Source organism: Elgaria multicarinata, chromosome 4 (assembly GCF_023053635.1).
Source record: "Elgaria multicarinata webbii isolate HBS135686 ecotype San Diego chromosome 4, rElgMul1.1.pri, whole genome shotgun sequence".
Taxonomy (NCBI): Eukaryota; Metazoa; Chordata; class Lepidosauria; order Squamata; family Anguidae; genus Elgaria; species Elgaria multicarinata.
The window spans coordinates 61,681,468-61,696,664 of record NC_086174.1 but is presented as its reverse complement, the minus strand read 5'-3'; the positions used below and the strand labels follow the sequence as shown (position 1 = coordinate 61,696,664).

Below are 15,197 nucleotides of genomic sequence, written 5' to 3'. Positions count from 1 at the left end.
TTTTCAAAGAACCTTTATTCCATTAAATGGGTGTTGTGGGGATAGAATGACTTAATAGTGTCTTAGGACTGGGGCAGTATCCTATCAGACAGTAGTGCTAATGTAAATTATGTTGCACTAGCATAAAGGACCTCTAGTGCAAACAGTGTTAGCTGGTGTGACAGGCTTCCTTGAAAAAAAATCACACCACCAAACACTACTGCTGTTGTGCTGGAGGTCACTTAAACTAGAGCAACATAATTTACAGTAGCACAACGTATAACTGGATTCCACCCCTGGTAAGCTTACTAGAAAGAAAGGTGGATACAGACGACCACTTAGCAAGAGGTAAACTGCCAGCGTACATCTAACTATTTGACAAGCCAATCGCCACTATTGTCCTGCCAAACGATGAAGCACCTGATCAGAAATTAAGGGAAGTGATGAGATTGTCCTCACTATTTGGCAAGATAGTAGAACAGACCAATTTTCCTAGTGGTTATATATACCGTAAGTCACCTTTTGATAGACAGTATTCGTCCTACTTTATAACTTCTTGGGGTTATGTGCTTGAACCTCCCACAAAAGCCTGGTAGTGACATAAGGAATTGGGAAGGCAATTGGAAAACAGTGTTGCTTAGCCTGCTGGCTGCTCCACAAACTGTGAGAACGACCTTGCTCGATCAGATAACATTCAGTCCAGCCACCATCTAGATGATTCCAGAAGTTTACTGGGAAAGTGCTACAGTGATAGTCATCTTCTTTGCTTCCATAAAGCAAAGATTAACATAGATGCTCCATTCAGCTCTAATGGGCAATAGCTATTGATAAGATTTCACCATAAATTTGACTAATGCTTTTTAAAGCTATCTCAGCCAGTGGCCACCACCACCATTTAAAGTAGTAAATCCTGTACATTAGTGCAGTGGTCGTGAATCCCATAAGAAAAAAAAATCCAACCACATACATGCAGAACTAAGTGCGAGGAGAAGAAAGGATTATCCCCAGTCCCCCTTTCAATTTAAAGATGGGGCCCAGCTAAAATGGAAGGCTGGTGAAACTAGTAGAAGATGTTAGTCATGGCTACTTTCAGTTTGTCACACAGCTAAATTGGGCCTATAATCTAGGAACACGTCTGCTACTTTATTTGTTTTGATGGGCCTTGGTTAGAGGAGGTTGCATGGAGTATATGGCTCTGGGAGTGCAGATAACCCACTCCTGATGTAGAACTGCCCTATCTCCTAATGACTTTGGAAATGCAAAATGTCATGACGTTAGGAGATATGCAAGTTCTTCTAGATGTTATGGATGGGACGAATGAAACTAGACGCCCAACTGCATCTAGGGTGGGAGTTTTTTAAGCATGCCAAAGAGGAATCAAGCTGCTTTTCACTTCTGATTCCTTTATATATGCTCTCCAAGCCATGCATTTACAGCACATATAACTTCACTATGTCAGTTAAGCAAGAGCTAATAAAAATATAGTTTTAGGTTAGTTTCTTCTAAATACAAGTATCTTTAGAATAATGGGGAAATACAGAATAAAGGAGTTTTCTATTCTTCCCAGCACCTTTTTAATTTCCTGTTCAGTTATCAAGATTCAGTCCCTATTGCAGATGCTATTTAATCTCAACATTTAATAAGATGGGGTATTTTTTTAAATTAGATTTTCACAAATCCCTTGGATTTACACAGTAACTATATTGGGTGCATATTATAATGCACAATTAATTTGCATGGTGGCTTCTCACCTGAGGTACCGATGCATTCTAGGGCAAATACTGTTTTATCAAGTAGTATTAAACTAAACAGTTGAAGAAATAGATTCTACTAAAATTTACCATAAAGGGTGAAAATAAAAATATATATTTAATAATATCTATTATGGGTACATGATACTATCCAACTTTATGGTGCTCTTTTAAGGATTACAGAAGTAATCCTTATATTTCTCAAAGATGGATGCTTTTCTTTCAAATCTGCATTAATTTACTTCCAAAGCAAATTGCTTTGCCCTCATAGCAAAAATCTGCTTTGCCCCCATAACAAACAGGCCTTGGTCACTTTAAAATAAAGAAAATGTATTTCCTTGCAGCTCACCAGTTTCCGCAATTAGCAGACTTCATAGGGTTCATGCTACTATTTTGTGCATAATTGGGATTAAAAATCTATATAATTTTATTCTATTTATTTAAATCCTTTTCTATCCCACCCTATTAAAAAACAACAACCTCAAAAGTTACAATTCATCTTTGTTTACCCTTGTAACAAACCTACATAGATCAGACTACAGTTTTGAATGAACCTGGATTTCCTCAGATGAAGTGTTAGGAAAATGGAATCAACAAAGGATCTCTGCTGGCAGATCAGCCTCTGTGGGGTAATGCCCAGCCTATGAGGGGTAATGATAATCGTAATACCTCAGCTATCAGGTCTATATGTATTCATGTTCGAACTTTGACTGCAGAATCTGAAATCTCTGCAATGATTAGGATTTCTGAAAATCTGTTTCTGCAGGAGAAAAAGTTTCTAGCCCTGTGAAGGAACAGTGCAGCCAATACCACAAGAGCAGCTTCCTATTGTCGAATGTACCTGAGATATCATTTTCTACACGGCTCTGTTGCAAATTTTGGCCTTTCCAGAGCTTCATTCTTGAATTAGGCAAACTCTTCTGATTCAGAAAAAACAAGTGTGATCCCCCTTTGAGGAAAAGTTCAAAAGCATGTTTCTTCTTGATTGTTTAAAAATTAAATAATAGTACTCACTTGTTTTAATCTCTTCTACACAGCACAGAGTTATACAATGAAAGGTATGCTTAGATGCCAGTATTCTTACATTGTCTGTAGATCAGTAATAACAAAAAAGCAACATGAATGTACATATTTAATACATCTCTTTCTCCAATGATAAAAAACGTTACAAAGGAAGACAATGCTTTTCTTGTTTATTTTAATCATATTAAATCAGTTTTCAGCATGATAAAGATTTACAATAAAAATAAAAAAGACTTCCATAGCTCTCTGGTAGAATATTTAGAAATATATAAATGGTCTTCCATATAATGGAAAACTAGAGTAAATGCTCTCTCCTATAAGGCTCTCCTTTTTGGTGAAGCAAGTCCCTATGTATCTTGAGACACATTTAACTTGCTGCTGAAGCTGCATTAGGAAGCACTTCATTGCTACATAGTATTTGGTGAGAGAAAAGTAAAAATAAACCCTCTCCTTTTTGGAAGCCAGGCCTGCTCTCCTCACACAGCTGGAAATCATGTTATGTTTGTTCTGCTGATATCTGATCCTTAGCAGTTTGAACAAGCTCTGAAAGAGCTGAAAAGCTTTTGATGTTGCTCAACTGCAATCCCATCTTCTGCATCTAAAAAAAAAAATAGAATAAATTTCTTTACTGTTTTTGTAGGTAAAAGCAGAAAGCTCTTAAGCATTGCATGATCAGAAGATGCATGAGATGAGTGAATGGAGTTCTGTCTTGTGCTGATAGCAATCAGGTGCAATCCTACGCATGTTTATACAGAAAAATGTCCTACAACTCCCAGCGTTCCCTAGCCAGCTGTACGACTATTTCCTGTATAAACCTGCATGTGACTATGCCCTCCTCCCCACAATTGATGCCTAAATACATATTCTTGTTCAAAAAGGTATAAAGTATGACCTCTGGAAGTTTCAGGCTTGCAACACAAAGTGCAAGATTGAAATGAGGGTGAGATAGTGCATCTTGTTTACTTCTCAGAATTAAACCTTAATATCTCGACAAGGGTTGCTCCTAGAAAAGACGGATGAGGAGCTTTTTTGTAGCAAATTTCATGCTCTTTAATTTTGCACTGATACATCTTTTCTGTGAGATTAAAAATAATAGAGTTATTGTGAGAAAACTGAATTCTGGGCACCATTTTCCAAGATGGCAGCTGTTACAATGATTTCCCAAGATGCCCCTATATCTTATGTTAATCTACATGGTAATACCATACCAAGTTTCACACTTATATCACAATATGCTTGATTTTAATGCTAAGTTGCTCTATTACTTTTCATTAGATATAGGTAAGGTTATGGATGAACTAAACCAGTTTCAGAATCAGCAATGGACTAAATAAGGGATAGTAGAATGACTCATCTGACTTGAGAGGTGGTATTCAGCATGCTTACATATTCCCCTGAAATATCAGGTTCACAGTTTGGGGTGCTCTTGGAGATGGCCTTATCTTTGGAGGCTCAAGTGGCTTCTGTGGCAGTAATACCTTACACCAGGTATGGCTGGTGTATCAGCTTTGTCTCCTAGACAGGAGTAGCATCATCAGTTATCCACATCCTGGTAACATCTTGTTTGGACTATTGTAATGTGTTGTATTATGGGGCTCCCTTGGAAAACTATTTGGGAAACTTCATTTGGTACAAAATACAATGGCTAGATTACTGACTGGGAGTTGTTGTATTGAACACATCTTAAAACAACTGCACTGGCTACTGGTTCATTTCTGAGCACAATCTGAAGTGCTGGTTCTTACGTTTAAAGCTCTACATGGCTTGGAGCTGGGGTGCCTGCCTGTAGGACCAACATCATGCCCAAGTATTACAACCATCCTAAGAGACCCTTCTCCAATTCCTCCCGTCTTTGAAGGTGGAGCAGTTGGCAATCGAGGACAGGGGCTTTTGGTAGTGGTGGCGTGATTATGGAATGCTCTCTCCTAAGAAGCTTTCCTGGTGCAAATTCTGATGTCTTTTCAGCACCAGGCGAAGACATTTTTATTTGCCAAGGCCTTTAGGATCTTACAAGTTTTAAAACCAAGGGATTTTACTTGTGCTACATTGATGTAGTTATTGATGCTGTTTGTCCTATTAATTTTGTATCATTTGTTATTGTTGTTAAGGCATTTATGATTGTTTGGCACAAATCAAGTCTACCATTCCAAATCATAGAGGCTACTACAGCAAAGAAGCTTCTAGTGAATTAGTTACAAATGAGCAGTTTATCAGGTAGAATGGGAATAAAGGATTCCATTAGCCTAAGGCTACCATTTTAAATTACATCTTGAAAGGGAGTTTCGCACTTACCGAGTTACCGAGTAAAAATACAGAGCCTTCCCATCTGTCAAATTACATATTTACTTATTTGCATATTTCTACACCACCTTTCACGACTTAAAGCCCACACAAGGCAGTGTACAAATACTGGCTGCATTCGGACATCACACTAGTCAATGGTGGGGTAATAATCAACTTGACAGTTGTTTATTTCGGGGGTACTCCCCACACAACATGATAACAATCAACCATGATGTGGATTAGGTTCAGCATTGGATTGATTAGTGAGCTGACTCACTAATTCCTCGTCCTCTCTCCCTCCCTCAGTTCTCCTGCTAGTATTCCATCAGCAATTGTTGCCAAAAATCTATCCTGCTGGCTGGACTAGAGCAGCAGTCGCTGCTTTGTCCGCTCTTGCCTTGCAACTCTGCGGCTGACAAAGCGACCAATGAAGGCCGAGGAAATAACCAACGATGCCCTCCACACAACACAATAACCAACAGCAGTTCAAATAGCCAAGTCTGCACAGTGTTGGTTATTTGTGTTGGTTATTTTGCCCAAATAACCAACAGTTGGTTAAAAAACTTCCTCCACACAAGATAACCCATGGTGGTTGAAATAAACATCAACTATTTAAACCACCATTGGTTATCATGTTGTTGGAACCCAAATAACTAAAGCATAAGAATACAATATTTTAAATACAAACATAAAATCAATCATTTTTAATATATATATATGTAAATACCTCCAAAATGAACAGTACTAAAAATTCACAAGGCAACAATTAATAGAATGAAGATTGAGATTTTAAAAAGCCTTCAAAGATGTTTTTAAAAAACTGATACCTATGCACCCACATGGACATTGGAGGGAATTAATTCCACGAATGTGGGGCTTCCACTGAGAACGCTCTGCTCTTGGTACTCTCCATGTAATATCTCTCAATTATGGGACCGAAAGCAGGGCCCAAGACATTGATCTCAATGCACAGGCAGGCTTGCAAGGGGTGCAGGTGTCAACTTGCTTAGGGCTTTAAAGACTAAAACCATAATCTGAAACGGGCCCCAGAAAAAGTAAGCCACCAATACCATTGGTATAGAACATGTGTAACATGTTCCATTTGTCTAGCTCCCACAAGCAGCTGTGCTGCTGCATTTTATACCATTTTGTTCACATAGTCTGGGGGGAAACTTAAGTAACTGGAGTCTAGAAAAAGCCATAATTGATTCTGGTTGTGGCATTGTCTGTTATTTAATGAAAAGGGGCTTGTGTATCTTATACAGCGGTATCCTGGTTATGTTTTTAAAAGCATACAAGCTGCCCCCTAAAGCAATAATTGGTCACTGTAGAGGTTCACTATCAGGTGTTCATTGCTTGCTCAAGGCAAGCAGAAATGTCCCCTGTGAGAACGTGCAGGTTGAGTTAAAGGCATTCTGCATTACAAAGGCATGTAAACATCATAGAGAAATATAATGAAAGAGAAATAATCACTTATTTCAGGCTGAGCAAAAGGTGTTCCATTATCTTTGTTTATCCAACAAAAAAATAGTTTTGCTTGCAACCACATTACCTGAATTCCAAAGTGCTCCACATCTAGGGCCAACTGCAGGCGGATTTTGTTATCATCACTCATGCCTCCATTTGGAAAGGTATTATTTGCAGTCACAGTTTTTCTAGCCTGCTTTAGCCTTTTCAAACTCTCTTCCATTTTCTTTACAGAATTCAGAATGTCTGATACTGTTTCAAAGTACCTGAATAAAGAAGTTAGTGAATGGATTAGATTATAAACTCCTTGCAGACAGAACTATTAACATTTAGAGGAAATTGCTGTAATCCATTCGGAGCCCATGGGATAGAGTGGGATATAAACAACAACAAAAGTGTGCTTGTGCATTTCACAGGATTTAATAGAACAAAGTGCTGAACTTAGGCTGGAACATGCCTTAACTGTTTTAGTAATACCCCATCTTTATCTACCCAGAAAAATAGGCATAAATCATCAGACTTCAAGAACAACTATTACAAGAATGGGTACTTCTAGTCTGTTGTGGCAGCAATGATTGTTTGGTGACTGGTCTGGAAAGTATCTACACATTCTGAAGGGTGAGCTGCAAAAATCAGGGACTACCTCACCTTCAACCAATTAATTAAGAAGGCTATTTTGCCTTTATCAGGATCAGTACATCAGTGTTAGAAACTGACTATTCAGGAAGTGTTATTTTCTGCAACATTATCAGTCATTGTAAAATGTCATTAAATGTGTGAGATCTATAGGTATACCGGAGGAAGACCTCATCTGGTCGAAATGGAGAGGTTCCAGGGTTATGTCATTTATGTCTGATCTATTTAACAGCAGCTATAATAGTTATCTATTATAGTTGTTAAATAGATTGGACATGACTGTCAAAGTTGTTGTTAAATAGACCAACAAAACTGATACAGTTGTTTTGAAATTCTAACAGACCGTGTGTACATCTGTAAACCAATTGGCACAATTGTACTTGTGTTTATTTCTATTACAAATCTGGCAACTAATTGGCCCAGTGCTATCTTGTAGGTCTCTTATACCAAGGGTGATGGTACACTAACAAGGAAGAGCATCAACAGCAATGGGGAATCAGATGTTGATAAAGGCCTGGAGTCTAGGGTAGAACCAGTATGGCTGTGTCCAAAACTAGGGACAAAGAGGCAATGTGACTGCTTGGGGCAAGAAGGGAGGAGTAAGCCTGGTTGCCCAAGTGATAAACAGGCACTGTCCCAGCACTTCTGGGATTGGTGCAGGGATGGCTGTAGGCTTCAAGGTCGGAGGAAAAGAAATGCCATAGTGACAGAAGTGCTTCCTCTGTATCAGTACAAGGAAGGCCCATTTCTTGAGAATCTGGAGGGGAACGGAAGGCATGCGTGGCCTGGGAACGAGAAGGTTCTGGGGGTGACTGCAAATCTCCTTCGTTCCCAGAGAGCCCTTTCTCATATTGAGCACTGGGAGCAGATTGGAAGCACTGAATCACTCCTTTCCTCCAGCAAGCTCTTCTCCAGACCCAGCACCAGCGGAGCGTCCCGACAAAAGCTCAACCATGCCAATCACCAATGCTGGGCCTGGGTTTGTGAATGTAAATGGCTGAAGCAATAATTAGATGACTAAATAGAAAAAGAAATATCAAATGGTTTGTTTGTTTTTTGCTTGTGTTATAGTCAAAACCTATTTCCCCCCTAAACTAAGGAGTTTGTTGGATAGCTCCCTATTTTTTTGGTACATGATAGATATGTAATCCAGTAATATATCTGGTTTTAGTAAATGCTACAATTAAATTAAATCAGCAAGGCAAGTGCTTAAGGTTTAACAAAATTAAGGGCATATATACTGTATTTCAGAAAGCATTTGAAAATTCAATTTATATTCTTATAGTAGTTTCCAGTGTAATAATAAAACAAAACACTTGACAGCTATACTGACAATTCCTTGACTGCACTTTTGAAGTGGGCCTAAGCTGTGGCCTGTGAATGTTTTGTTTCTCCTAAGATAACCTGCCTCCTAGAACAGCATAAAAAAATCAGGTTTCTTTGCACATAGCACAGAGAAGGCAGTAGCAGCAAAGTACTACTACTTTGTTTCAACAGTACAGTAACTTCTCAAAGTACATTCAGACTAAGCACTGGAAAAACTGTGAAACAGCTACAATCATTTAAGGGCACTGGAAGACGCTCCATCTAGCTCGCTATATGTCCACACAGACAGCAGTTCTCCAGGGTTTTAGATGGGCTATACCACCGAGCCCTGGTCATCGCAAATCAAATTCCCCTACTCATCAGGTTGTTGGGGGCCAAAAGGCAGCCATCATGTCTTTATATTATACCTTCCTGCCCAAAAATGGCACTCAGTTTTTCCAGTGCTTAGTCTTGAAAGAAAGAAAATAAAAACAATTAAAGAAATAAACTGCACCAATTAAAACCACCTTCAACAGCAGACCAGCTTATATGCCAAAGATTTTATATACCTTCTGACTTAATGTTGCTCAGTTTCTATTGCTGAATAAACTCCATAAAGTTGCATTATTTTTTACACTTACTTCTGTGTGCTTGTACTGAGGGCTCCTTCAAGCCACTGCTCAATTATAGCTGGCTTTAAAGTATCTTTGTACTCATTCTTCAGTTGGTAGAAAGGTTTAACCGCAGTGTCAACATAGGGCAATGCCTTGGTTGGCACCTCCTGGTTAATGGCAAATGAGGCAAGGGAGAAACAAGAGAGTAAACAGCTTGGTATTTTAGTGTCCAGAGAAAGCAAAACTTAACATGCTCACACATAACCAGTACATGACAATTTAGAAATGTTACAGTTTTATTTGCTCATTAAAGCCTTGGCATTCTTCCGCATTAGCAGAAAAACATTATCAAGTAGAAAGCTTGTGATGAGATCTACAGCCACCCAAGCTTCTCCAGAAATGTGGCACCCCATACCCCACCCATGTGACCTCCAAAGTAAACATCATTCTCCAACGTTATCAGTATGATCACAATGTGTGTCAGCTTTATCGTTATCACATGTAAACATATAATAGAAGTTAAGTAGGAAAGAAAAAAGGCTGTTGAGAGTTGTTAAATGATTAATCCTATAGTTTTAACATTTGAACATATACGCATCCTACGAAAACTTCAATCTAGGGTCCTTTTTGAATCCACCTATTGGGCTCTTTCAGGAAATCAGTTTATTGGATTCTCATCTGGTATGACATAAACATCCAGTATTTCTTCCAGGAGGGGTGTGGGTGGGAGAAAAACCTAGCCATCTCACTGCTGCATGCCCTAGCTGTGTTCAAATGTGTTAAGTCAGGGGAAGATAAGTTTTTTTTTGGTCTGGGGGTCAGAATCCCCCCCTGCATCAATCTGGCGGGCCAGATGATGCCAAGGGGTGAGCCCCTGAAACCCCACCCTCTTGGCATCATCTGCCCCCCCCCACCCATTTCCCCTTTCTCCCTATGGAGAGATTAAATCGCAAGTGGGAGGGGCATCAGGGCAGCCCTTTCGCTCTACTGTTGACTGCCCTGAGTGCATTGCTGAAGGGTGAGATACAAAATTTACTAAATGAATAAACTTGGGGTAGGGGAGGGGAGAGATGTAGGGGACTTTTTCTGTCCTATAGAAAGGTGATGAGAGAACTGATACAGACGAAGCTATTGTGCTCCCTCAGACTGGGGGCACCAGCTGCCAGATGGTGAGCAATACAGCCTACACCACCCATGTAAGTATTTATTAAAAAATGTGAAACACACTACCTTATTGGTTCTTCTATATAGCCTTGGGATTTCTAGAGCACTTTTCAAGCAACTGAAGCAGGAGTCACTTAAATCCTGAATGATCTTATTGTTTAGGGTTGGCCAGCAACCCAGTAAAGAATCCTTTGAGTCTTCCAGTGCTCCTATTAAGGAAAAAATGTGTAGTGAAATCTGAGCTCATAATTCAATCCCAAATGTACATGTATCTCTCAACTCCCTCATTTCTTCCACAAAATGTAATGAAAAGCAAACAAAAAAGATTATTTATTGTGCTATGCTACACATTGTAAATAAAATAAATGAATAAATAAATTTATAACTTAGGATGCATTTGTGGTACAATATTACATTTCATACTCCCATAAAAACTTGGTGTAGGTTTTAAAATTCTGCCTGACGTGTCCAATGGGCTCACAACTCTTCTACCCTTTTCTCTCACATGTGAACTCAACCCTCATTTTCATTTTACAGGTAAGCATGATATTATGCTTGCACTGGCATTTTTGCTATCTAAATGACAGTAACTCTAAACGACAGTATTCAACCATGGTCAGAAGTAGATTTGAAAACTGCAAAAAAAAAAAAAAAATACTTGTGCAGGTGTAATGCCACATCAAAGCTTGCTCAAAAAAGAAGGGGGCAGAATTCCTCCACAAGAGTGGAGGTGGGAGAGAGAAGAGCAAGCAAGTCCGCTCATATCCTAAGCATAGTGTGCTAAAACGAAAAGTTAGGGAATCACATGTATGAAATTCAGTTGGAAAGGATGGGAGAGACCACAAATCCACTCCGTCACATTTTGGCGAATTTTCCTGTATCCAACTCTCTCTCTTTACTTAACAGTTCATTCTTCGCGGGGGCAGTGCCCAGTAGAATATGTTCACTGGAAGGTGAACACATTCTAAATATGTGACAAGAACATATGCAAATAATTTAATTCATTTTTACCCGAGATGCAGTCTATGTTCTTGAAGCTGATTGTTTCTAGTTTTGGTTTGACAATTTCCAGTAGTTCAGGAAGCTGAATGGAAAAACAACACGCAAACCATTTTGTGTATATTTGAACACATTTTCTCAAACTCTTTAGTGCATGGGAGACAAGTTTCTTGTGTGCAACAAATACATAATTTTACTGCCACCCTCTACTCCACACAAAACCACCCAGGGAATCAACAAGGCGCACATGTGAGTAAAGGATTTTGCATTCAATGCCCCACACCACTCTAGTCCTCCAGGCAAAACATCTAGAATTAATAAAGTAGTTTTATTCAAAATAGCATACTTGCTCCTTGAAGCATTTAATTAACCGTCAATAGAAAGAGCAGATTAAAAAGTAAAATCACACTCAAAACAGACAGTATGGCATATCGACAAGCTATGAGGTTTGTGTTTTAAAGTAGAACTTTATCATCTTGCTGAGGCTAAAAAGGCTCAGCAGTAAAAATTTACACTGCCAGTTGAACACGTAGCTTCGACATCCCCAGCCCAAAGTCGCACAAAACAAAGACCAGCTTTCTATAAGAAGCTGAGAAAAACTGAAGCAGGAGCCGTGAGCATTAAGAACCAAGGGCTGGTAAAGGGCTGAAAAGAATCACCTTCATGACACACAACAATAACTCAATTGGTCTGTGGGTTTCCCCAGTAGCTAATCATGCTTTAACGTCAGCAAAAGGCACCTCCACTAATCTGGTTTCTCACTAATACCAAAGCCACAAAAATTATGATATTTTCTGCATTTGCAACGAATATTTATGCAGCATTCATAGAGTTGGTATCAACACCCTATATGTGGAATACCCAGAGCATCTATGCTAATCCTTGGGCACTTGAAATGTTACCTGATCCTGAAGTTGATCCAGGTCTGTAGCAACAAGCACGAGCTGAGTGGTGGATATAGAAGGCAAAGGCTGAGCATCTGGACTAGAGTCATTCCCTTGTTCCTCAACAGAGCTTGGGTTCAGTGGGGATTCCTTGCTACTACCTGTTAACGTTTTTTTATGGTCCTTTGTACTTTCGTTACAGATGGGCCGGAGTAAAAGCTGTTCCATAAAAAATGCACACACACAGCAGTGAGTAAGAGTTGTATAACAAGACACAGAAACCATGATGGGTCTCAATCCGTGAAGACAATGATCTCATTTGATAAAGTTACAGTTCAACATTATTAGGCTGGGGAAAGTTATACATTATTAGGTTTAGGAAAGTTCTTTAAATCCAAATATAAGGTCCGAGAGATGCAGAGCTACAGAACGGTGAAAGGAGGCTGTAGTTTCCTCACCTCGTTTATAAAAACTGAGTAGCGTGCTACAATCTGCAGTGAAAGCTTCCACAGGCGATGTGCTAGTAATGGTAGGAATATCTGAGCTGACCAACACTTCTGCACACTTGTCCATGCCACATGTGTAACCAAGAGACAATATGAACTTCCAGCTGAAAAGAAGGAACAGCATTAGTTAAACTAGTAGTCATGATCCAAGATTATACTTTAAATGCACATTTCTATTGGATCCGACCCCTTGAGTGTGGGTTATCATGTTGTCTGAACCCAGCCATAGATAAGGTAACACTAAGCTGCCGATTGGGCAAATTTTCTCTTATTTCACCGGATCGACATGGAGGTAGTGTTGTTCTTGTTGGGAAACCTTGCTCTACTGCAGTAGGCAAGATTTCTCCTACAGTTGATATCACTGACTAAAAGCAGAAAACATTATGGAGGAGGAGAAATAATTATTCCCTTCTGTTCCTCCTTAGAGACTGAATGAGCAGAGGCACTGCACTATTCATGTAGCATAACTGAAGTAACCAAAATCCCATTACTACAATATGACATAATTGTGAAGACCTATAATGTTATGGTAACAGAAAATGAATATTTGTCTTCATTAGCAAAACTTAAATGCATTAGCTATGTATGCTAATTACAGTGAAGAATTTTACCTGGAGCCTCTTCTAAGCCATCAGATAGGACTGCTTCTACGGCCCCTGCTATTTCTCTAAACCTAAAATAAAATAAAATGGTATTCTCTGTAACACTCCAGTAAAAATATTACTTTAAATTTATGTTTTGCAGCTTAGTGCTGCAAACTGTAGATAAAATTCCACAAAACACATCTCAAATGCAAATACCACGGGAGTCTCTATAAAACTAAAAAGGACCTTTTTAGTGATAGTGCCCTGGTTGCAGAATGCTCTCCCCAGAGAGGCTCGCCTGGCACCCACATGGTAGTCCTTTTAGTGCCAGATGAAGACCTTTTTATTTTCCCAGGCATTTCTTAAGAGCTTTTAGTGCCTTTAGTTCTGTTGTATCTATTTTATTGGGAAGCATATAAATACTGTAAATAAATTGAAAAATGTGTATATTGTAAGTAAACTCCACTATACCTCCACTAACATTTTTGAGGCATACCAAACCTCACCTCTCTTTGGATGGGGATTTAGAGTACAGAAATGACAGCCATGCTACAAGAGGCTCCTGTGATGGGATTTCTCTTCTCCATTTGGTCAACCCCAAATTGCTAAACAGACCCTGGAACCGTCACCGCCTATTTGAAAGGCCAGTGTGCATTTACCCAATGTAGCTCTTGGCTGCACACCCTCATTGCCAATGTCAGTTCATGCTGCTTGGACAGACATTAATGCTGGTAGATTTCAAGACCCAGGAAATAAATGTTAGCCCCAGTCAGCAGGATGGGGTTGGTGGAGAGAGGGGACTGGGATGCCTGACCTCTCGAGGCCCCATGGGAATCACACCAAGATTCTGGAAAAGGTTGATAATCCAACAGAGGTGGTCACAGATTTCCTAGCCTTTAAAATCCTCATCAGAACTTTCATTATCTACTTCAAAAACAAGAACTTCAGATTTTTGCAAATTGCAACCAAATTTAACGTTATGTAAGAAGCAAATCTAGTACCGTTAAGAATCCTACAGTGAAAAAAAGTGCTAATTATTCAAGATGCAGATAACAACCTATTTTCCTTGAGAAACGATTTTTATTTTTACACTGAAGGAGAGGAGGGGAAGCAAAGAATATAAGAACATGAGAAGAGCCATGCTGAATTAGTCCTAAGGTCTATCTCGACCTACATTCTGTTTAAACAGTGGCCAAACAGCTTCATGTTAGAGGCCTACTAGTTGGACATGTGCCTTAGTCCTTACATTTGCTTTAGTTGCCCTATGGCTAAGTTTTATGACTTAGTACCAAAAGTTTCCAACATGTTTGCTAATGGACACTGGCACAAGGTTCTGCAAACATTTCTAGGGGATAAAAATCAATAGTTCTACTGATACCTTGAACATTTAAAAAAAGAAAGAAGATAACCTTCCAAAGGTACTGCCACCACCATTGGTTGACAACCAGCCAAGTTTCTTAGAAATATAGTTCTTCAAGATAAGCACCTTATAAGCTTATTTCTGTTTAACAGAACATGTGGTAATTGCTACCAATATCTCTGGAGGAAGGCCACAGACTACAAATGGCCCAAATAAGCCCATACTGAGTTTCACACCTCTTCCTTCAACCAGGAGGTTTGGTTAACCTTACATCTTTTTGCTTAGATTTAACTATTTAAAGGGATTCTTTCATAGGTATTGCTTCATTTCTCTTTTATGCTGGGCTGTCTCATCGCAATAAAATTGTTAATTACCAAATAGGAGAAACTATTCCTGTTAAAATTCACATTCTCCCTCATAGTAGAAAAGCTGACAAAGAGGACAATTGTGAAGTTTTATATGATTTGAAAACAGACCCACACAAGTCCTGGGCAACCAGATACGCAAGATAGTGAAGTATAAGTCCATAACACCTAAAATGTGGGTATTTTTGTCTGCTTTTCTGACTCTCTGGTCATGCCATTTTGGTCTTTGCTATGTTTTCAGGCAGGCAGAGAGCAAGTGCATCTTTCAAAGACAAAT

General features: G+C 39.2%; 1 protein-coding gene across 1 annotated transcript in view; it reads right to left on the bottom strand.

Annotated features, from left to right (window-relative positions):
- Positions 1 to 2,726: 2,726 nt before the first annotated feature.
- COG2 (component of oligomeric golgi complex 2) overlaps positions 2,727 to 15,197 on the bottom strand; it is a 31,962-nt gene continuing 19,491 nt past the window's right edge. The window contains exons 11-18 of the mRNA XM_063124395.1: positions 13,223 to 13,284; positions 12,564 to 12,715; positions 12,124 to 12,324; positions 11,234 to 11,306; positions 10,289 to 10,431; positions 9,086 to 9,225; positions 6,589 to 6,769; positions 2,727 to 3,351 (exon numbers count right to left, since the gene is read on the bottom strand). Of these exons, the coding sequence (XP_062980465.1) occupies positions 3,250 to 3,351; positions 6,589 to 6,769; positions 9,086 to 9,225; positions 10,289 to 10,431; positions 11,234 to 11,306; positions 12,124 to 12,324; positions 12,564 to 12,715; positions 13,223 to 13,284 (1,054 nt within the window). The 3' untranslated portion in view covers positions 2,727 to 3,249. The remainder of the gene's footprint in view (positions 3,352 to 6,588; positions 6,770 to 9,085; positions 9,226 to 10,288; positions 10,432 to 11,233; positions 11,307 to 12,123; positions 12,325 to 12,563; positions 12,716 to 13,222; positions 13,285 to 15,197) is intronic.